Raw genomic sequence first — 22,327 nt, 5'->3', positions numbered from 1 at the left:
TACACATGGTCTCTACCATCGCTGTCCATAACTGCTCACATCTGTCACGTGAGAAGGTGAGCGGTCCCCGCTCCCCAGCTCCTCTTCGCTACTCGCCAATTCCTGCAGCCCCATTTCCCAGGGGGAGACATGGGAGAAGAAAAAGTGGGGAGGGTTCATTGTGTGGTCTGGGTCCCTTACAGCCAATCCACGTCTATCCCCCACCCCAGAACTCATAAAAAACATTCCGTTTATAGGGAAGGTAAGTCCCGAACTGCCTGCCTTACATGTGTGCTCCCCTGGGAGCTCAGCTTCAGTAGCCCCACTTTGTTTTCAGTGTTTCTCAGAGTTCATTTTATTGTTAATAGCACCTGCTTCTTGGGGGTCGGCAGTGGCCGACATATGCAACACAACAAATAACAATCTGTTTACATAGGTGAGTAATATGTGTATTTTAGGAAGATCCCTCTGGTATTAGAATGGGGGATAAATTGGAGAGATAGAAAACTCAAAACAGAGATTTGAAAGCTATTGTAGGAATCTGGATGAGACGTTTTAAGGACCTGTCCGAGGGTTAGATCAAAGTGGGAAATGCCCGACAGCATCCGTGTCATTGACCTTGTGCAGGGCATGGTTGACGACATCCTTTTAGGTTAGGAAAGCCAAGAAGTTGAAACGGATTCCTTCACAGGCTTTTTCCTCCTCCTGCTAGAGTTGGGACTAAAATTTTGTTGACTGACAGATCTGTAGTCCGCTGATTTTACAGTAATTGTGCTTATTTACTTTATTCCTTACAAACTATGTTTTCCATTTTTTATCCTAGTGAATATGTAAATGGAAAATTTTCAACTTATTGCTTCTTTTAAAAAAAAAAATCTTTTCACTTTGAAATAGATTCACTGGAAGTTGGAAAATAGTAGAGAGAGGTCCAGCTTACAGCTTCCGCTCAGTTCCCCCATCGTTACATTGTCCACAACCCAGACACTGGCATTGGCACATGTGTGTCCCTGGCCCCACGCCCCATGCCCTGTGTGCGGATTTGCGGAGCTGCCACAGCAATGGACATGCAGGACTGGCCCATGGCCACATGGCCACAGCTGCCCGCTGCCCCCCCCCCCCCCCGACCGCCCCCAGCACCTCTGGCCACCGTCTGGTCTCTGTCTCCCCCTTACACGGGAACCAGATTGGCTTCAAGCAGCATAACGCCTTGGAATTCCATCGAGCTGTTGCCCGTACTGATAGTTTGATCCTTTCTGTAAGCACCACACGGTATGGACGTGCCACGGTTTGTGCAACCCCTCATCCGCGGGAGGAGCTGGGGCTGCATTCAGGGTAGAGCGGTTCTGAACGGAGCTACTAGGAACACGTCTAGGAGAAATGCCAGAAGCGTGATCGTTGAGTCATACAGTAAGTGTATGCCGGGTTGTAGAGAAAATGCCAGTGCTCCACAGTGGCCGAGTCTGAGGAATCCAGCTTCCGCGTGTCCTTGCAAACACACGGGACATCGCACGTGTCTCCACGGGCCACTATGCACCTGGGCGTCCTTTTGGTTTAACATCTCTGTAGCATTGGCACATTTTCTAAATGGATTTTTCGATTTTTCTCTTTGCCGAGCTTTGAGAGCTGTCTGTTCTAAAGAGGAGTCCTCTGTCCGATATATGGATTGTAGATATTTTATCCCAGCAGTTACTTGTCATCCTCTGGACAGAATGTTTCTGTTTTAATTTTGGTGAAGTCCAGTTTGTCAAATTTGTTTTTCTTTCTCGGATATGCTTCTCTTGTCAAGTCTGTGAACGTGGCCCTGGATCCTGGAGACTTTCTCCTATGCATTCTTCTAAGAGCAGCATAGTCCCATCTTTTACCCTTCATTCCACAGCCCACTTTGACTTAGTTTTGGGTAAAGCATGAGGCTTACGTCCAGGTTCGTGTTGTATAACCAGTCGCTGCACACCCTTTGTTGAAAACGTTTCCTTCCTCTATCACTTTTGCACCTTTGTGAAAAGCTAATTGACTGTGCTTGTGTGGGTTTGTTTCCGGCTTCTCTGTCCCGTTCTGTTGACCGACATGCCTGACCCTCTGCCAAGACCCTAGTCCTGACGACTGTCACTACCTAATCAGTCTCACAGTCAGGTAGAGAGGTCCCACCCACTCTATTATTTTGCAAAATTGTTTTAATCAGCCTTTCTATATAAATTTTAGAAGAAGCTTGTCTGTATCTACAAAAGAAAAATCATACTGCAATTTTGGGGCATCACATTAAACTGTCTATCATTTTGGCAGAGAATTGACATCTTTACCATGTTGTCTTCCAATACAAGATTGCAGTATATCTGGCCTTGCCAATATTTCACTACATCTTATGCCTTCTTAATACTTTTCCCCTTCTCAGGAATCATTTTTATATGGGTCTATCCAAGATCCTGGAAGCAACCACTCTTGTCACGGATATGCAAGAGGATCTCTTGATTCTTGGCCCACAGATAGAACAAAAAACAAAGGTATATCTGGTTTGAAATCTTGTTTAAATATTTTATGGTGTAATACAGAGCAGTGTTGGGAAGCAGAGGCTCTCATAGTTGGCGAACATGGATTAGGATTCCAGCTTTGTTAGCATGCAGCAGGTAGCCCTGTTGGCCTCAACTTTCTTAGCTGTAAAATGGACAAGACAATAACAATAGTGACAGCATCACAGTGTAAGCACTCAGTGTGACAGCAGACCCACGACTAGTTGTAAAAGCTCGCCTAGCATAATTCTGCCGTTGTTAGTTACATCAACCTGATGTAGCTCGTGTGGTAGCTTGCAGTCTGCAGTGTGTTCTAAAACTCGACATGTGTCGGAGGACATGATATTGGCTGTATTCATCCTTTCCAGTTTAGTCTGTTCAACAAATACATTTCAGGATGATTTTGGTAAATTTTATAATAATGAAATGAGCTTTATGAATTTTTCTTGAAACAAATTTCTCTTTAAAGAAGAGATAGCATGTCTCTTAAAATTCATTCTCAAAAGAACCATGTGTCTCAGGAAAAGGAAGCCCTAATGGAAAAACTGGAGAAAGATTCACAAGTGGTGGAGAAGGTCCAGATGCTTGTTAAACAGGATGAAGAAATTTTGGCCGAAGAAGTAAGAATAGTGGAAGAGTATGCTCAGGTAAATGACCGATCACAATTATTTGGAGATTTGCAAAATGATTCCCCACTTCTTCGTGTGAGAATTATTTGTAGTATCATTTCCTGTGGAATGTTCAGCCTAGTTGATAAAAATGTGGTTTTCATTTTTGATAGTCGAGGACAGTTTCCTTTCAACTTCGTAACTCATCACTGATAATGTCATGAATATTTTTAACGTTGCTATCAATTGGTATAAACAAAACTGGCATTTCAGGATTTCTTGGGCAGTGAATACTTTTAGATGTGTGTGAATTGAGAGCATTCACTAACCGGTTTTCTACCAATGTCTTCCTTATAGAGTTGTTTTCTGATATTTATATTTTCATTAATGTCAATAGTTTTTGCAAACTCAGCCAGAACCTTGACTTTTTCCAATGTGATTGTATGATGCCTTCTTCTTTGTGAATTGGATTATTAAACAGAAAAGAGCCAGATCATTACCTCTATCCTAAATGTATTTTTTTCCTCTTAATAAATTATTGCTTTTGGGGTAATCTGAACATTTTCATCACATTTTGCTCCTCTAACAAAACAATCTCTATTGATTTTAACACTTAATCACTTCTGTTTTATAGTCCACAAAGTTTTGTCTTAATTATTTGTAAATTAAGATTTTAAAATTATAAAATAAGGCACCTTTCACACATCTCTATGTAAGGAACCTCTAATTTCTCACTTATTTCACTGAGATATTCCAAAACATCTTTTTAAATGCAGTAGCTGTTACCCCAAAACTTAGGAATTCTGCTGGCTTGTTTTTGTGTAACTCCCACCCAAAAAAAAAACAGACACTGTCTGGTACGTTTAGAATAGTGTGCGCTGCGATATGTGGTGTGATCGTGATGGAGTGAACTTCCATTCAGGGTAGGTATCAACGAGACCCTGACCCTACACTTACAGTCTCACACATCTGGTGCATGCAAGCACTTTCCACAGACCAGACTCTGGATTGGTGTGTTGCAAACCTTGTTTCCCCTCCATTACCCACGTAGCTCTGGTGCTAGGCCCCATGGCATAAATTATTACAATATGTCCCCTGGCCAAGCGCCTTAATGTCACCTGCCCAAGAAAGCCGGAACAGAGGACAGCAAAAGTATTTCTACAAGGCATTCCTAATTGAGATAGCTTGCAGTAATTTAATTATACAGACAGGTGACTCTGTGCGGACCCCAAACATGCCCCCGGCCATTCCAGCGACACCTGACCCGAGAGGAAACCTGATTGCAGTTACAGTGTCTAACTTCTACAAGCGTAGCAAAGACACATGGCCCTGCCAACATTGGCGGAGCTCCTTCCAGGGCCCGGGGGTAGGCCTGGGCCACTGAGGGGGGCTCTTAAGCTTAGGCTTCATTAGCTGAGCAGTGATCCCCTGTCTCGGGACCATCCCTTGAAAGGCTGTTGTTACTGCCCACCGAGTCTGATGGAGAAGCCAGAACCACACACAGCTTCTCCTCAGGGATGGAATAAGGCACTGCCCTTAGGACTCCAGCACACATGCCCGGCAGTGTAAGTAATGCGCATCCTAAAAAGGTCAAATCTACTTTCCAAGTTCAAAATAGGAAAATGTGGGCACCTGGGTGGCTCAGTCGTTAAGCGTCTGCCTTCGGGTCAGGTCATGATCCCAGAGTCCTGGGACTGAGCCCTGCATGGGGCTCCCTGCTCTGCGGGAAGCCTGCTTCTCCCTCTCCCACTCCCCCTGCTTGTGTTCCCTTTCTTGCTGTGTCTCTCTCTGTCAAATAAATAAATAAAATCTATCAGTGTATGGTGTGCAAACTTGTGCACTCATACACGTTTGGGGGCCCCTAACTTTGTTGCAGGAAACTGCCCATGAAGTAAAAAGCGTGCTGCCGGCTCTAGAAAAGGCGGTCATGGCTCTGAGCGCCCTGGATAAAGCGGACGTCGCTGAGCTGAGGTAGGTCACCTGAGTTCGTTTGGAGCTGGCGAAGCTCAAAATAAAACATAAACACGTAGCAAGAGTGACCAAGTATTCTGTTATTTTTAGACTGAGTTGTTCTTAGCCATCTCAGTGACTTTATGCGTGTTACATACCGTGTGTCCTCCGCATTGTCGCACCATCAGCCGTACAGCACGTCAGTATCTTACGTCGCCTCAAGAAAGGAAAGCTCCTGCCAACCAAACTGCATGCCGCGCAAGAAGAAATGAGACTCTCCAAGGTCCAGAGCCTGATCCCGATGTTTCTAGTTTGAATCTCTGGGTGAGATGCTCTCGACTGGCATTCATGGCCCAACAGACAAGAAGACTTTGCTGTCACCTCTCAGATGTGTTGAGTTGTCCATTATTTACCGGAAGTAGTATTTCCTATTAAAGATGCAGAAGTAGGCCAATCTACAGTGATATTTGCCACACGTGCTTAACTCTGGTGACAAGAAGAGAAGAGGACAAACAAGCTGTCTTTAATCAGTGTGCCTCTCCGGGGAGCGCCACGGTGCCAAAGCCGCTCCTTCAACTACATGAAGGGCAGACATGGAAGAGAGAGACAAGCAAGAGGAACAGAGCAGATTCTCGACCTCTCTCTCCTGTTTGACCTCATTCACCGGAATGTGTTTTCACACATTCGTGCAGCAGAGATGCTGAGTGCGCTGCGCCCTGGGCCCCAGTCTGGCCGCGGAAGTGGGAGGGTTACCAGTTGCCAGTGGCATGGAAGCAGAGAACTGAGTGGATTTGCACGCACACCAGGAAGGTGTCTCAAGGAAGGTGTTGTAAGCAGGAGACATGGAAAGCACAAAAGTCTGAAGGCAGAAGTGTGCTTTGTGGGCCTGGGGAACTTCCCACGCCAGGGGGGCTGTGGCCCATGAGCATGAGGGGATGGCCAAGGTCCCCACAGGCAAAGTGGCAGTGTCCATGCCGCCCCAGCATCACCCACCCTGTGCCTCGTGCCTTCATTCCAGAAGTTCTGTTCTCTCATTTTTTCTCTGGCGGATATTCCCGAGAGAGGGGTCAGTGCAAATGCCTGTGAGCCTCATTTCTGAGGGCAGTGTGTGACCTGGGTAAGCTCAAAGGCTCTGCTCCAAGCTTCCCAGGCTGGAACCCGGGCATTGCCTCTCTGTGTCTCAGCTTCCCTTTTATGCAACAGGGATAACAGGTGATCAGAGGACTGGATGAGTTAAAACATGTCAAGTGCTTGGAACAGTCTCTGGCAAGGGCTCAAGTTATTTCAATGCAAAGAGGTTTCCTTGGATCAAGCAGGCCCACTCCCCTTCCCTGGCTAAAAAAACCTAGCCTTTCCAGGGATTCCCTCCATATGCCTTGGGGGTTTTTTGTTTGTTTTTTAGGATTCTCCCTTGCGATATTGCTAATGTGCATTTCACTTTGATTCCACCGCCAGAGAAATGGGACACCTTACGATAGGAATTGTTAGGATGCGTGGCAGAGACATCCAGCAGATACCCAGTCCAGCCCGTTCTCTTTCCTAGCTGCTATTTCCAGCGGCAAAGTGCAGAGGATTTCCCCATCACAGGATTAGCAGCATTAGCTGCTAGAAGAAGGAGGGAGATAGTAGAAAATACAGATTGGAGCAAACCAATAAATGTCTAAACCAAAGGACTCCTGTGGAGTAATTAGGCCTTTAAAGCAGATTTCCAGGGTAGGTAGGTCTTGCTTTGAATCAGGTATTTGTTTCTGGAAAGTGACATGTAGGTGGGACTATAGTCAATTGAATCTCTTTTCCCTTTAATTTACATTAAAAAATTATAGATAATATACTTTATCTTAATTTGACTATATTCCCATTATGTTTGCTTTAGAAAGAGTCAAATGTAGGCAAAATGGAAGAAAAGCTTGTTTCTGGAGTTCTCCTTTCTCCCCTGTGGACCTTATCTCTCTTTTCCTAGTTCCTCTGTTACAACCTTTCTCCTTATTTCATATAGTTTCAAAAACCATACTGATAATTTCAGAAAAGCCATCTGATAAATTAGTTCTAAACGAAGTGTTAATGATTTAATTATTTGGTCCTGAAAAATATCTGTGTTTTAAAAGTAGACTGTAAAAGAGAACAAAGATTAACCTAAATGAATGAATCTCTAATGGTGAAATTAAGGCAGGGGGACCTTCTTGGTAACCCCTGTAGATAGTGTTGTGCACGTAAAGTTGGCTCCATTGCCTGCCTGCCTTTTGGGAAGTCTGTATGGTTTCATTTGGGGGAGACTCATTACCATGGATGGACCCATCCCTTTTGTTCCCAAGTCCCAAATGCTGTTGCATAGCAACCACCACCCTCGTGGCCTTTCACTGAAACTTACTTCTTGTGACTGTTCTTCTGACCCCCTGGCTTTCCAGAGTTTGACCTTCTCATTAGCAGTGCAATGGTATGTCAGCTGATGAGGACACAGAGAAGAAGCTTCCAGTGTTCGGATAATCACACCCAAGAGACCCGTCCCCCTCTGCCCGCCTGCCCTCCCTCCCGCACTCTGCTGTGTCCGTGATTTTATGGAGGAGTTTTAGGTCAGGGAGGACAAAAGTCAGAGGATGTTTTAAGGGGAGTGGCACAGTTGTGTCTGTCAAGTAGTCATTAGCACCTCCGCACTGGGATAAAACATGAGGGTTCTTGCTTTAAAGAACTCTGCAGTGAGTACTTTCATAATGAAAAGAATTAACCTCTAACTTAGCTGTTGTTCATATTTAAGTTTCATGCATGTCATCTTCCTAAAGCAGAGATACCCATATATTAAACATACCCAGATGTTTAAAAATACCCCAAACTGCCATAGCTAAGTAGTTACCCTCACAAAAATGCCTGTTCAACATCTGTGTATATTGTCTTCCGAGACGGTTTCAGGGCACATTTGACACCAGCTGTGAGGCTGATGAGGTTTCCACCACTATTGCAGAGTGTACACGCGGCCTCCCTTCCTGGTGCTGACCGTCATGAATGCAGTCTGCATTCTTCTGCAGAAGAAACCTAACTGGGCTTCAGCGAAGTTGCTTCTTTCAGAAACTGGTTTCCTGAAAAAACTGGTTAACCTTGACAAGGACAGCATTCCCGAGAAGGTAAAAAGCCGACACCTAATTAACGCATAACTGATGCATTCCATGCTCATAGCCTATAGGAGTCCAACAGAAGTGTTAAAATTGGCATTGTGCATTAGAATGGAAAGTCAGTGGTGCACGTTAAAAGATGAGAGAGTAAGCTCCACAACCAGACGTGGCAGGTTTGTTAGGCGTGCCGAGGAAAGCAGTGTGTCACCCACATCAGGGAAGGCCCTGTCTCAGAATCTCTTTAATGAGAGAATAGGCCAACAGAGGGTAGACTAAAGTAGACTGTAAAAGAGAACAAAGATTAACCTAAATGAATGAATCTCTAATGGTGAAATTCATTACACTAAGAAACTGCAAGGAGTGGATAAAAGTGTTTGAAATGTCTTAAAATTCAGATATAATTGGTATATAACATTAATTTCGGGTGTACAATATAATGACTCAGTATTTGTATAGATTGTGAAATGATCGCCATCGTAAGCCTAGTTATCATCCATCCCTACACAGTTACAAATATTTTTTCTTATGATGATAACTTTTAAGATCTACTCCATAACAACCTTCAAATACACAATATGATATTTTTAACTATAGTCATCATGCTGTACATTCCATCCCCAGGACTTATTTATTTTGTAACTGGAAGTTTGAACCTTTTGACCCCCTTCACCATCCCTAACCCTCCCATCTCTGACAACCATCAATCTGTTCTCTGTATCTATGAGTTCAGGTTTTTGTTTTAGATTCCACAGATAAGTGGTGTCATCTTTCTCTGACTTATTTCACTTAGCATAATGGCCTCAAGGCCCATCCATGTTGTCACAACTGGGAGGATTTCCTTCTTTTTTATGGCTGAATAATGTTGCATTGTGTGTGTGTGTGTGTGTATTTTTTCTTTATCCACTCATCCATCAGTGGACACTTAGTTTGCTCCCATGTCTTAGCTGTTGTAAATAATACTTTAATGAACAAAAGAATACATATATCTTTTCAAGTTAGTGCTTTTGTTTCTTTTGGATGCATCCCAGAAGTAGAATTGCTGAATCAGTGGTAGTTCCATTTTTAATTTAATTGAGGAGCCCCCACACTTTCTGACATGATGGCTGCACCAATATATAATCCCACCAACAGTGCACAAGGGTTCCTTTTTCTCCACATCCTCGCCAACACCTGTTGTCTCTTGTCTTTCTAATCCTAGCCATTCTGACAGCTGCGAGGTGATATCTCACTGTGGTTTTGACTTCCATTTCCCTGATGATGAGTAACATTGAGCCCGTTTTCATGCTCCTGTTGGCCATCTCAGCGTCTTCTTTGGAAAAATGTCTATTCAGATCTTCTGCCCATTTTTTAATCAGATTGGGTTTTGGGGGGGGTTATTTTGTTTTGTTTTTGTTTGGGGTGTGTTTTGCTTGTTTGTTTTGCTATTGAGTGATAGGAGTTCTTTATATATGTTAGATATTAATCCCATCATACATATGGTTTGCAAATATTTTTTCCCATTCTGTAGGTTGCCTTTTCATTTTGCTGATAGTTCCTTTACTGTGTAGAAGCTTTTTAGTTTGATGTCCTATTTATTTATTTTTGCTTTTGTTTCCTTTCCTTTTGGTTTCAAATCCAAAATCATTGCCAAAATCAATGTCAAGGAGCTCACCACCTGTGTTTTCTTCTAGGAGTTTTATGGCTTCAGGTCTACATCCAAGTCTTTAATCCATTTTGAGTTATTTCTGTGTGTGATGTGAGATGGGGTCCAGCTTCATTCTTTTGCATGTGACAAGTTTTCCCAATACCATTTATTGTAGAGAATGTCCTTTCATCATTGTATATTCTTTTTTTTTTTAAGATTTTATTTATTTATTTGACAGAGAGAGAGATAGAAAGAGAGGGAACACAAGCAGGGTGAGTGGGAGAGGGAAAAGCAGGCTTCCCACCAGAGCAGGGAACCCGATGTGGGGCTCAATCCCAGGACCCTGGGATCATGACCTGAGCCGAAGGCAGACGCATAACGACTGAGCCACTCAGGCGCCCTCGTCATTGTATATTCTTATTTATTTTTATTTTTTGGGGGGTAGGGGAGCGGCAGAAGGAGAGAGAGAATCTCAAGCAGTCCATGCCCACCATGGACTGGGAACTTGGGGGGCCCAAATCTCAATTGCTGTTGTTTTCGGTCACCCAGTTTGTGGTAGTTTGTCACAATGCTCACAGAAAATGAATAGAACTGGATAATGTGTAGAGGCTAGAGGAATATCCAAACCAGCAGGAGCTGGGCTGAGAGCTCTGTGCAGGGGCAGCAGGTAGATTTGTAGATGCATATGTGGCACTGTCCTTGATTCATTCAATAACCTTCCAAGGGACATCATGAGACATGACAATAGCTTAAAAGATCAACTCCTTCCTTTGTGTTATGAAGTTGACATTGTAATAGGGAAGTCAGACATCAAACAGCTAATAAGACAATTAATTACTTACAATGATGATCTGTGCTATTAGGAAATACAGGGTAATATATGAACAAAGTGACTTTTTTAGCAGAATGTTAATGGTGACATCCATATTATTCCTGAATTAATGTAACAACTACTCACTCTCTGAAGCATTCTTAGCAAAAATGATTCCCTGTGGTTTTGTTTAAATAGATCTTTCAAGCTAAAATAATAGCTCATCTAAAGAAATTATTAAAAGCATAACAGTATTTTAAGTAGTAATGAAAACACCAATAATAAGTTGATAATGGACCATCTGCCATCTAAATTATTCAGCAAAATGGTTCTGTCCTACCAGGCAAGAGAGCAAATGCCTGGTTGGAAAGGAAGAGAAAAGGAATCTCAGTCTGAGAAAGATTTTATTTGGATTATGGCTCCCCAAAGTAGATGAGAAATAATATATACCCAACTGGAAACAAGGTTGTCTATGTAGATGAGGTGGGTGTGTGGGCCTGTGGCACAAGTAAGCCAGAGTGTCCTCGGGACCCCCGCGTGCCCGGGCCTCCCCGCCTCCACCACTGATGACACAGCCCTCTGACTAGGGACTGCCCTGCCGATATGCCCCTTGGGGATAGAAGGTGGGGGACGGTGTCTGTCTGTTCACACCTCAGGTGCGCAAGAGGGAGACGGCAGACCACCTTGCCCACCAAGTCCACAAAGTCCACCTGCTTACTCTTTGTTTTACTATGGAGGCTCTTTGGTGAAATTCCAGCAAAGCCACTGGGCCAACAATGGCAGTAACAAGATGGCTTCCCTCCTCTGTTGCCAGAGACGCCGTGTTCCCAGCTGTGGCTCTGGGTCTACGCATGAAGAGTAGCGGAGTATTTCTCATGGGAAATACAAGTTTATTTTAATGTGGACTGGGAAAAACTTTGGGTCAGTAACATTTCATTTTCTTGTAATACACGAATTGTGTTATCTCTAGGTTTTCACGAAGCTGAAAAAAATTTTAATCTTACCTGATTTCAACCCAAACAAGATTGCTCTCGTTTCTGTTGCCTGTTGCTCTATGTGCCAGTGGGTCATAGCTTTGAATAACTACCACGAAGTACAGAAGGTACGCTCTGTCCCCCAAGTGTCGGTAACAGCCCCAAAGTCAGACGAGAGCCCCAGAGATAATGCGCACTTCACAAGGTGTACGTGAACTGCTGAAAATAATTCTCCTAGTGAAAACTACTTTAATCAAAGTTACTACACTAACAGATATCAATTTTATTTATTTTATTTTTATTATTATCTTTTTATTTTATAAATATTTATATTTTTTATTTTTATTTTTTATGATTTTATTTTATTTATGGCAACTATGCTCTTGTTTTATCTGCTGGTTTTCATGTTTCACCATATTAAATTACTGGATATCCCTCTTTTTTTTTTTTTTTAAAGATTTTATTTATTTATTTGACAGAGACACAGTGAGAGAGGGAACACAAGCAGGGAGAGTGGGAGAGGGAGAAGCAGGCTTCCAGCAGGGAGCCCGATGCGGGGCTCAATCCCAGGACCCTGGGACCATGACCTGAGCTGAAGGCAGACGCTTAACGACTGAGCCATCCAGGCCCCCCTGGATATCCCTCTTGTACATATAATTCTAGGAAAGCCGATTGTAAGAATTGACACTTAACAAATGTCTTTCAAACATAAGGGACATTTTTAACAGTGAACTTGACATTTTTTAACACTTAAATGTTGTGGCATTCTTTTTTAGGTGGTGGGCCCTAAGCAAATCCAAGTAGCTGAAGCTCAAAATGTCCTTAAAATTGCACAACAAAGGTTGGCCGAGAAACAAAGAGGTTTGCAGCTGGTAAGACATTTGTTTGCTTGTTAAGCTTGCAACAGCTTTCTGTGAAGTAGTCAGAAACACCAAGAAAAGGTCATTACCTCAGTAGAGTCTTATCAGTTTAGGATAAAATGAGGATAATAATAAAGGTAGTGAAGAGACTGTGATTGAGTAAATAATACAGGGACTATATGTAAAGGTGACTTCCACATAATAAAACACTCAATAATGCTAATTATTACCATGTCATTAATATATTAATTTACCATTTCACCAGATTTCTCCCAGGAGAGCTTTGTGACTTCTGTCTACCAAAGGCTTACCCAATATCAATCTGTGATCTTAAAAAACTGTCCTTAACCTGTTTGTATCAATTACTCTGTTGTTTTGTGGAGACATGGTTATTTCTTAAACCTCTCGGTATGAAGTTAAAACAGGGATATCATTATGAGAGCGAGGTCGCCAGCCCACGCACAGGCATTCTGAGAGGGGGTGACCCAGCAGGGAAATGCAGCCCCGCTTCTTGGTGTCTTGTGTTTGCGTGGATGGTCTCTCTCCCTACCCCCGCCCCCATTCTGATGTAGCTATCCACATTGTAAAATGTGGGGATTTCACTTAAAATTTGAATTTCGGTCTTCACTTGAAAATTCAGAAGATCTGGCAGCCATGGGCTGGCACTCTCACTTGGCTATAAGAAGCCCCCAACTCACTTCAAACATTTATGTCACCTGCCTGCCCCCTAGGCATTTCTTGCAAACTCAGCTGTATAAAGAGTATTGGACATTTTTGGAGAAAATTAACAAATTTTTACCGAATGTATTTTATATTGATATATCATTTTATTGCTAATTCTTTGTTGCCACTTACAATGTACGTATATAGTCATATTTAGAGATGTGTTGCTTAGTAGCTAACATTTACGGAGCGTATACTGTGTTCCAAGTGCCACATGGAGGCTTTATACAGTCTTTCGAAGTCTATCCTCAAGTCAGCTTTCAGAAGGAGATGTTTCCAAGGGAGAAAACTAAAGTCAAAGATTCAGTAAATTTGTCCAACACCTTGAACCTCTAAGTGGTGCCCACGCTCTAACCCAGGCCTGTCTAACTCAAAATCACTTACCTGCTCCACTAAAAACACTCCTCTGCATGAGTGATACGCAAACCATCCAGTAGCTGGTGTAGCCCAGATGCCAACCAGTCATAGAGCAGCGTGGGGTCTTGGAGGCCACCCGCGAAGACGGAATAGTGGGGAGAGGGCCGGGGCAGGCAGTGGCAGGGCTGGGGGTGCTCTCCAGGGCATGGCACAGGACCACGTAGCAACCACTGCAGAAATAGTTCGGTATTTTAACAACTGGCATGGCTCCATCAGCCTGTTTCTGTCCCACACACAAGTTAATGAAAGGAGCAAACCCAGGAAAGGAAAAAGTTTGCTTCATAATTTAAAGAAAAAAATTACACATTATACAACTTGGTAAACAGGGAGTTTGAGAAGAAATACAGTTGACCTTTGAACAACACGGGCTAGAACAGCAAGTCCGCTTCTACCTGGATTGATTTCAGTAAATACAGCACACCACTGTAAATGTATTTTCTCTGCCTTATGATTTTCTTAATGATATTTTCTTGTTTCTACCTTGCTTTATTATAAGAATATAGTATATTCTTATACTATATATAAGTATATAATATATAGTATATGCAACATACAAAATATGCTTTGTGTTATCAGTAATACTCAATAGCAGGCTATTAGTAAATAAGTTTTGGGGAGTCAGAAGTTATATGTGGATTTTCAGCTGCATGGGGGGTTGGCACCCCTAACCCCTGTGTTGTTCAAGGCTCACCTGTAATTTTTAATTTAATGGAAATGTCCATTTGTTGTTTTTCAATAATTATTAGAAATTCTATGTAAATAAATTTAAAAACCTGAATGATGTGCCCGGTTTTCAGGAAATTCTTAGTCACTAAAAGTCAACTAAAAATAAACTCAAAAGCCTAAACAAGCAAAAATCAGAGCTTTCAAAGGTCTGAGATAGAACAATCAGACAGCAGATAAGGAAAGAGAGGAATGAAGAGCACAGAGAACCAGTGAAACCTACAGACACTACGGAACACTCCACCCAACAGCAGAACACACAGAAAGGGTCTTCATGGATGCTTAAAGGCAGATATCCTATAAAGTATCTTCTCTGACCACATGGAATGAAGTTTGAAACCAAGAACAGAGGAAAACTGGAAAATTCACAAATACATGAAGATCAAACAATAAACTCCAAAGCAATCAATGGGTCAAAGAAGAAATCATAAGGTAAGGTAAAAAATACTTAGAGACAAATGAAAACAGAGCACAATGTGTCTAAACTTATGGCATGTAGCAAAAGCAGTGCTCAGAGGGACATTCATAGCTATAAATTGCTACATTAAAAAGAAGAAAGATCTCAAATCAACAACCTCACTTTATACATTAAGGAACTAGAAAAAGAACAAACTAAACCCCAAATATAGCTGATGGAAAGAAATAATAAATATTAGAGCAGAGGTAAACAAAATAAAGAATCAAAAGACAAGAGAAAATCAGTGAAACCAAGTTGGTTCTTTGAAAAGATCACCAACATTAACAAACCATTAACTTAGATTCCTAAAGATTCCACCAAAAAAACTGGTAGAATAACCAAAGCCAGTAAAGTTGCAAAATGCAAAATCAATATACAAAAATCACTTGTATTTCTATACACCAACAACAAACTATCTGAAAAAGAAAGTAAGAGAACAATCACATTGACAATTGTGTCAAAAAGAATAAAATGCCTAAGAATAAATTTAATCAAGGAGGTGAAAGACCTGTACTCTGAAAACTGTAAGACATTGATGAAAGAAAAGGAATAAGACACAAATGAATGGAAAAAGAGTCTGTGCACATGGCTAGGAAGAGTTAATATTGTAAAATGTCTATACTACCCAAAGCAAGCTACAGATTAAAAGCAATCTCCATCAAAATTCCAAGGCATTTTGCACAGAAATAGGACAAACAATCCTAAAATTTGTATGGGGCCACAAAATTTGTTATCTTTTGTTTTTTTGATGATACCTGTTCTAACAGGTGTAAGGTGATATCTCTGGTTTTAATTTGAATCATCTCTGATGATCAGTGATGTTGAGTATCTTTTCATGTCTGTTGACCATCTGTATGTCTTCTTTGGAAAAATGTTTAGCTCCTCTGCTCATTTTTTTAAAGGTTTATTATTTATTTATTTATTTAGAGAGATAGCACGCATGGGTGGGGGGAGGGGCAGAGGGAAAGGGAGAGAGAATCCCAAGCAGACTTTTCGCCAAGCACAGAGCCTGATGTGGGCCTCCATTCCACAACCCTGAGATCATGACCTGAGCCTAAATCAAGAGTTGGACACTTAACCAACTGAGCCACCCAGGTGCTCCATCGTCTGCTCATTTTTTAATCAAATGGTTTGGTTTTTTGTTACTGAGTTGTAGAAGTTCTTATATATTTTGGATATTAGCCTCTTACCCAACTGTTTTACAAAACTGTTCTCCCATTTTGTAGGTTACCCTTTCATTTTCTTCCCTTTCATTTTGTTAATTGTTTATTTTGCTCTGCAGAAACTTTGAAGTTTGATGTACTCCCAATTGGTGATTTTTGCTTCTGTTGTTTATGCTTTTGGTGTTATATCCAAAAAATCATCACCAAGACCAATATCAAGCAGTTTCTTCCCTACATTTTCTACTAGGAGTTTTATGGTATCAGTTTTATGGTATTTTGATTTATTTTGAGTTAATTTGTGTGAGTGGTATAAGGTAGGAGTCCATTTCCATTGTTCTGCATGTTTTCCCAGCACCTTTTGTTGAAGAGACTGTCCTCTTCCCGTTGGGTTGTCTTGGGTCCCTTTGTTGAATATTAGTTGACCATATATGCCAGGATTTGATCCTGGGCTCTCTATTCTGTTCCATTAGTCTGTGTGTCTATTTTATGGTGGTACCATACTGTTTTTATTATTGTATAGAAATGCCACTGATTTCTGGATATTGATCTTATATCCTGCAACTTCACTAACATTGTTGATTAGTTCTAACAGTTTTTTGGTTGAGTCTTTGGGATTTTCTATATACAAAAGCATGTCATCTGCAGATAGTGACACTTTTACTTAATTTCTTTCTGATTTGGGTGCTGTTTATTTCTTTGTCTTGCCTGATTGCTCTAATCAGGACTTCCAATACTACAGTGAGTAAGAATGATGAGAGTGGGCATCCTTATCCTGTTCCTGATCTTAGAGGAAAAACTCCCAGTTTTTCACCGTGGAGTATAATGTTAGCTGTGGGTTTGTATTAACTGCCCTTTATTATCTTAAGGTTTGTTCCTTCTATACCCAATCTGTTGATGTTTTTTATCATGAAAGGATATTGTATTCTGTCAGATGCTTTTTCTGCATTTATTGCGATGATCACGTGACTTTTATCATTCTCTTAATATGATGTAACATATTTATTGATTTGCATATGTTAAACCAACCTTCCATCCCAGGGATAAATCCTACATGGTCATGGTGTACAACTCTTTTAAAGTGTTCTTAACTGACTGAACCACCCAGGCGCCCCTCTTTTAATGTGTTTTTGAATTCAGTTTGCTGGTATTTTGTTGAGAATTTTTGCATCTATATTCATCAAGGATATTACTCTATAGTTTTATTTTTCAGGTCAGTTATTTTATTTTTCTGTGGTTTGGAATAGATAATTCTGTTTCTTTATTTTCCTTGACTGTCTGTGTTGATCTCTGTGCATTTGATAAAATAACCACCTCTCCCTATCCTGACAGAATGGTCTTGTGTAAGATATAAAAACCTCCTCAGTCCAGCCTGAGCTCCTGCTTTTCTCCCACACCATGGCAGTGCCCAGGCAGCCTTGAACAACAAGGCTCCCAGAATTCAGAATTAGTGTCCCAAAGGGGAGCATGTGAGTCAGCTCCCTGGAATCCTGTGTAAGTAGTTTTTTTTCAGGGACAGATTGGGAGATGGGTGTTTCTGTCTGAGCCCTCGGCACTGAGCCAGTTAAGAACCATTTCTTGGTTTGCTGTAGTTCTATGGGACCCACAAACACAAGCCACCAGAGACAGGTGCTCAAGTGGTATATCCTCTGGGCCACCGCCACCAACGCCGGGGCACGTACCAGCCTCCCAGGTCCCTGGGGAGGATCACAGTCAACCCCTAAATGTGTGCTAAACTAGAAGCCTGACCCGCAGGCCACAGCCTCTTTCAAATAGCTGGGAGACAGGCATTTCTATTTGCCTCCTCTATGCTGAGCCCTGGGGTGCTGAGGCGGGGGGGTGGGGGGAGCCAGTTAGAAAGTATTTGCTCCAGTCGGGATGCAAGCACTCTTGGCTTTCACTCTTAAAAATTGAGACACTAGAGGTTGGGTTCAAAACCTTTGCCCTCAGGGGGAAGCTGGAGTTGTGAGTTCTCCTGTTTGTGTCACTGTGCCAGGGGTGAGGATTATGGTGAGAGTGTGTCTCAGCCTTTCCTGTTGGGATGTGAGGACTCTTCATTGGCCCAGTGTGTCGGAGTTGCTCAGCTAGTTTCTGGATTTCTTTCATGGGGAATTGTTCCATGCGTAGCTGTAGGTTTGGTGCATCCGCAGGCGCAGGTGAGTTCAGATGCCTCCTCCATCGCCACCTTGGATAAGAGCTCCCTATTACATATTCTTTCATGCTTGGTATATTCGATTTTGGTATTTACTCCAGTTCTCCTGATATTCATGATTTTTTTGTGTATTTTTTGTATTTTCACTCATTTACCCAACAAATTCTTATTTATAATATTGTCCATTTGTTTTTCCTATTATCAAGTGGTAGGACAGAAAAAAGTAAACTCTAAATTTCAGTCAGAACCGTACTTATTAATAGGCTACATTCCCTTCCAGCTTGCAACCAGGGCCTTCACGAGAAGTTTCTAATATTTTAACTCATTGAACTCAAAAAAGTGTATTTGAAATGTATATAAAATGTTAATGGATACACTTAGTGTTTTAAAAGTGACTGTGGTAGTTAACTCCACTGGTTTGAAGCCCTTCGTTGAGATTTTCTTCTCACTCAGTTATGTTTAAAAAAATAGGTCTTTTATTCACCTGGGCCCTAATATAAAAAATATTTCCAAAAAATCTAGGGAACTTTAGGGGAAATAAATAATGCCACAACATATGATATCACATGAGCATTCATTAAAAATGTTCCTTTGGGGAACATAGTGCCTATCATAAAAGGAAATTTCATGGGTTTACATGAAAAGATGTTCAGTATCACTCATTGTTGACCTCAGAGAGTCGCCAGCAGGTGTTGGCGAGGATGTGGAGAGAGGGGAACCCTCATGCTCTGTTGGTGGGAATGCAAACTGGGTGCAGCCATTGTGGACAACAGTATGGATCAGTGGTACTGAACACTGCCATATGATCAGTAATTCCACTACTGGTTATTTACCCAAAGAATGTGAAAACACTAACTGGAAAACATACATGAACCCCGATGTTTATAGCAGTGTTATCTACAATAGCTAAGATATGGAAGCGGCCCAAGTGTCCATCGACTGATGAAAGGATAAAGAAGATGTGGTATATATACTATAAAATATTACTCAGCCATAAAAAATGAAATCTTGCCATTTGCAACAACGTGGATGGAACTAGAGGGTATTATGCTAAGCGAAATCAGCCAGAGAAAGATCAATGCCATATGATCTCATTCATATGTGGAATTTGAGAAACAAAACAAACGAACAAAGAAAAAGCCAAAAAAACAGACTGTTAACTCTAGAGAACACATTGATGGTCACCAAAGAGGAGGTGGGTAGGGGAGTGGGGGAATAGGGGATGAGGATTAAGGAGTGTGCTTGTGAGGAGCACTGAGCAATGTATAGATTGTTGAGTCACTATATTGTACACCTGAAACTAGTATAACACTGTACGTTAACTACACTGGAACTAAAAGAAATCAAATTACAATACAAAGCAAAAAAAAAGAAAAAGGAATTTCATTGTGCTTAATTGAATCAGTAAATCCTACACTTGAATATTTATATAGCTCACTAGGTCATGAGTAGCAAGAACATTTTCTCAGAATAAAATCAGAGGGCATGAGCAAGCAAACAAAAACAGCATTTTATATTAGAGTAGAAACAACTGAGTAATTATTATGGGTGAACCAGGAATAAATAAATTGTTAGAGTAATCATGCCAAAAGTAGCTAATGTGTATATATATTTTTTTAATTAGGTATTTTCACCAGGATAACATCTTTAGAATGGGGGGGGGGATTATAAATTAGAAACTGCGTTCAGTAAGCACAATTTTGTACATATGATTTCATAAACATACTGTGTTCAAGTCTCTATGCTAAACACTGTCTTCAAAGATTTTGAGAAGACACAAACATCTTTCAAAAATATAAATATAAAATATAAATAGCAATATAAGGATAATATAAAGATAATAAGGCACAACCCAAGAGATAATATCAGGCAATTAATAATTACTTCTCACGACTGTTATAAACAGTACGTCAGTGTGGATGTGACAGGACTGAGGCTTCGTGACAGCTAGAATGTAATATGGATTTTAAAGAATGCCTTGGATCTACATCCCTTTAAGGAACGATTTCAGGGTAAGGGAAGGATGTGAGCCAAACCCCAGAGGCCAGAACATTTAAGAAGTGTGGACAAAATGCAGAAGAAAGCAGTCTGGCTACAGGGTAATATTACTGGAAAGGAGACGACTCTGGGGAGGGAGGTTGGGATCGGATCAGGGAGGCTCTTATTGATGGGGCCAAAACTTCGGGCCATATCCGTGGGTGATCATTTCTATAGAAATTCACCAAATGCTTTTGAGCAAAGGCATTATCAAGATAAGTGCTAATTTAAGAATATCATTTTGTCAGCTATTCATGACGATACCTTTCCCCCGACAGCCCAGGCATAGTTTAAGGCCCCTTTATCCTACCAGCCTCACTTCAAAACCCCATTAGTTCCTCCGGGCTGGTCAGTGTATGTGGAATGAGAAAGTTCAGTCATTTTCTTGGAGAAGGAAACTGGATATAACATTCTCTGTGTGAAAAAGAAATCAGAAAATGATGAATCTCCAAATGCTGAGCTTGTACGAAAGCCTGTTGAGGAAAGTGGCATTTTAAAAACAAACTGGAGTATCAAGGAATCATTTATTTACTGACTACATTTTTATTGTTAACATAGCCCATCTCTCCAGGAAGATTTTCCAGGATGTGAAAATGAAGTGGCCATGCACTGTATTTATATAAGTGACAATTAAACTCTTGAGGCAAAATGAGAGTAGTAGTGTGTCTCAATAATGAATGAATTCTTTCAGGTTGAAGAACATCTGCTGTTTTTGCAAGCAGCCTACAAAGACGTAGTTGCTGAAAAACAACTCTTAGCCAACAGAAGAAAACTGGCCACCAAGCGCCTGCAGTGTGCGTCTATCCTACTAACCACGCTGGAGGATGAGAAGGCATGACTCTCTTTGGCTCTGTATCTCCTTCAGTAATTTCTCCTGGGCTTGACAAGCCCCAAGATGCTATTTCACCCAAGGTTGTATTATGTACCCCCTAAAACTATCTTATCATCCAGTTGTTTTTTACTGAGATCAGTAGGCACTCATGATAAAAATAAAGGAGTTCTGGTCAAGTGTCTTAACCCAGAGGCAACAGACTACAAGGATCCAACCTGACTTTCTCTTGCTCCCCAGACCACAGTTCTCCAGTCTGATGAGGTCCATGGTAAACTGTCAGTAAGCTTTCCCTGTTGAGCACAGGGACAACCCAAGCCAAATGCATAAACCAAGAGTGGCTAAAGGGGATGAGATGTCATAAGGAAGAAGAACATTTTATTCTTCTCTGTCAATCCTCAGACCTCTTTTATCTCTTTTTTTAAAGTTCTGCTGATCTTCTCTAAGTTTCAACTTTCTGATCTTAAAATGGCTTTTACTTAATAGGATATTGAAAGTGTCAAATGAGATTTTCAAAGTAAAATTCCTGTTAGACATGGAAGGATTTAATAAATATCAGTAACTAGTATTATGGAACCCCATTAATAATATAATGAATTGTTATTTAAAAATTATCCTGCTTTATGACTCAGAGGACTTGACGTGGCTATCGGTGCTAACAAATGTAACACTGTTGACAAATCCAAGAATAGGACTCATGTTCCCCTTAGAAAACTGTTTGTTTTATAATATTATCCAATACTAATTCTATTGCAAACACAGCATGAGAACAGTAATAGTAATAGCAATGCTGGATCCAAGTTGGAGATCATGAATATCTTAAATGTCTCATAATAGTATATTTTATGTCAAATAACAAGAACTCATTTTTATTTTAACATTTAGACTCGATGGCAAGAAACAATCAATCAAATAGACAAGAAGTTGGAAGGAATTTTGGGCGACATACTTATTTCTGCAGCGTGCATTGTCTACACTGGAGTGTTAACAGCAGAATTTCGCCAGTTAATTGTGAACAAATGGGAGACTCTTTGCCCTAAAAACAACATTTATTTGTCTCCTAACTTTTCCTTAATTGAAATTATGGCACAAAAACATGAGGTAGTAACATGTTTCTATTATCCAGTTAAGTGGCTGTTGTTGATTTGAATTTTGGGTGTAAATGCATTTTTTTTTTTAAACTGGGATCCTTTCCCCAAATTGTTTTGATAAAGGAAAATACTATAATCTGTTCCAGGTCTTTAAAATTTTTTTTTTATATTATAGTTCTAATGCTGCAGCTAGTTACGTCTCTTATTTATCATCCTCTGGGCAAAAGTCACAGAAAATCCTCTTACTCACTGTAATCCTACTGCCTCGCCCAGTTTCTGTCCCAGAAGGCCCTTTCATTAATAAAATTGGTGAACTCAGGGCGC

At 41.0% G+C, this 22,327-nt stretch overlaps 1 protein-coding gene across 1 annotated transcript in view; it reads left to right on the top strand.

Moving 5' to 3' along the window:
• The window catches only part of DNAH14 (dynein axonemal heavy chain 14), a 341,596-nt gene that overhangs the window by 246,241 nt on the left and 73,028 nt on the right, over positions 1–22,327 (top strand). The window contains exons 61-68 of the mRNA XM_064595530.1: positions 2,369–2,477; positions 3,005–3,130; positions 4,968–5,062; positions 7,998–8,157; positions 11,551–11,682; positions 12,331–12,426; positions 20,775–20,915; positions 21,798–22,013. Coding sequence (XP_064451600.1) covers positions 2,369–2,477; positions 3,005–3,130; positions 4,968–5,062; positions 7,998–8,157; positions 11,551–11,682; positions 12,331–12,426; positions 20,775–20,915; positions 21,798–22,013 — 1,075 coding nt within the window. The remainder of the gene's footprint in view (positions 1–2,368; positions 2,478–3,004; positions 3,131–4,967; positions 5,063–7,997; positions 8,158–11,550; positions 11,683–12,330; positions 12,427–20,774; positions 20,916–21,797; positions 22,014–22,327) is intronic.

This window comes from Mirounga angustirostris, unplaced genomic scaffold (assembly GCF_029215605.1).
Source record: "Mirounga angustirostris isolate CCGP_5_RB_7025 unplaced genomic scaffold, mMirAng1.0.hap1 SCAF_6, whole genome shotgun sequence".
Taxonomy (NCBI): Eukaryota; Metazoa; Chordata; class Mammalia; order Carnivora; family Phocidae; genus Mirounga; species Mirounga angustirostris.
Note: the sequence above shows the minus strand (reverse complement) of the source record. Positions and strands in the feature narration are given on the sequence as shown.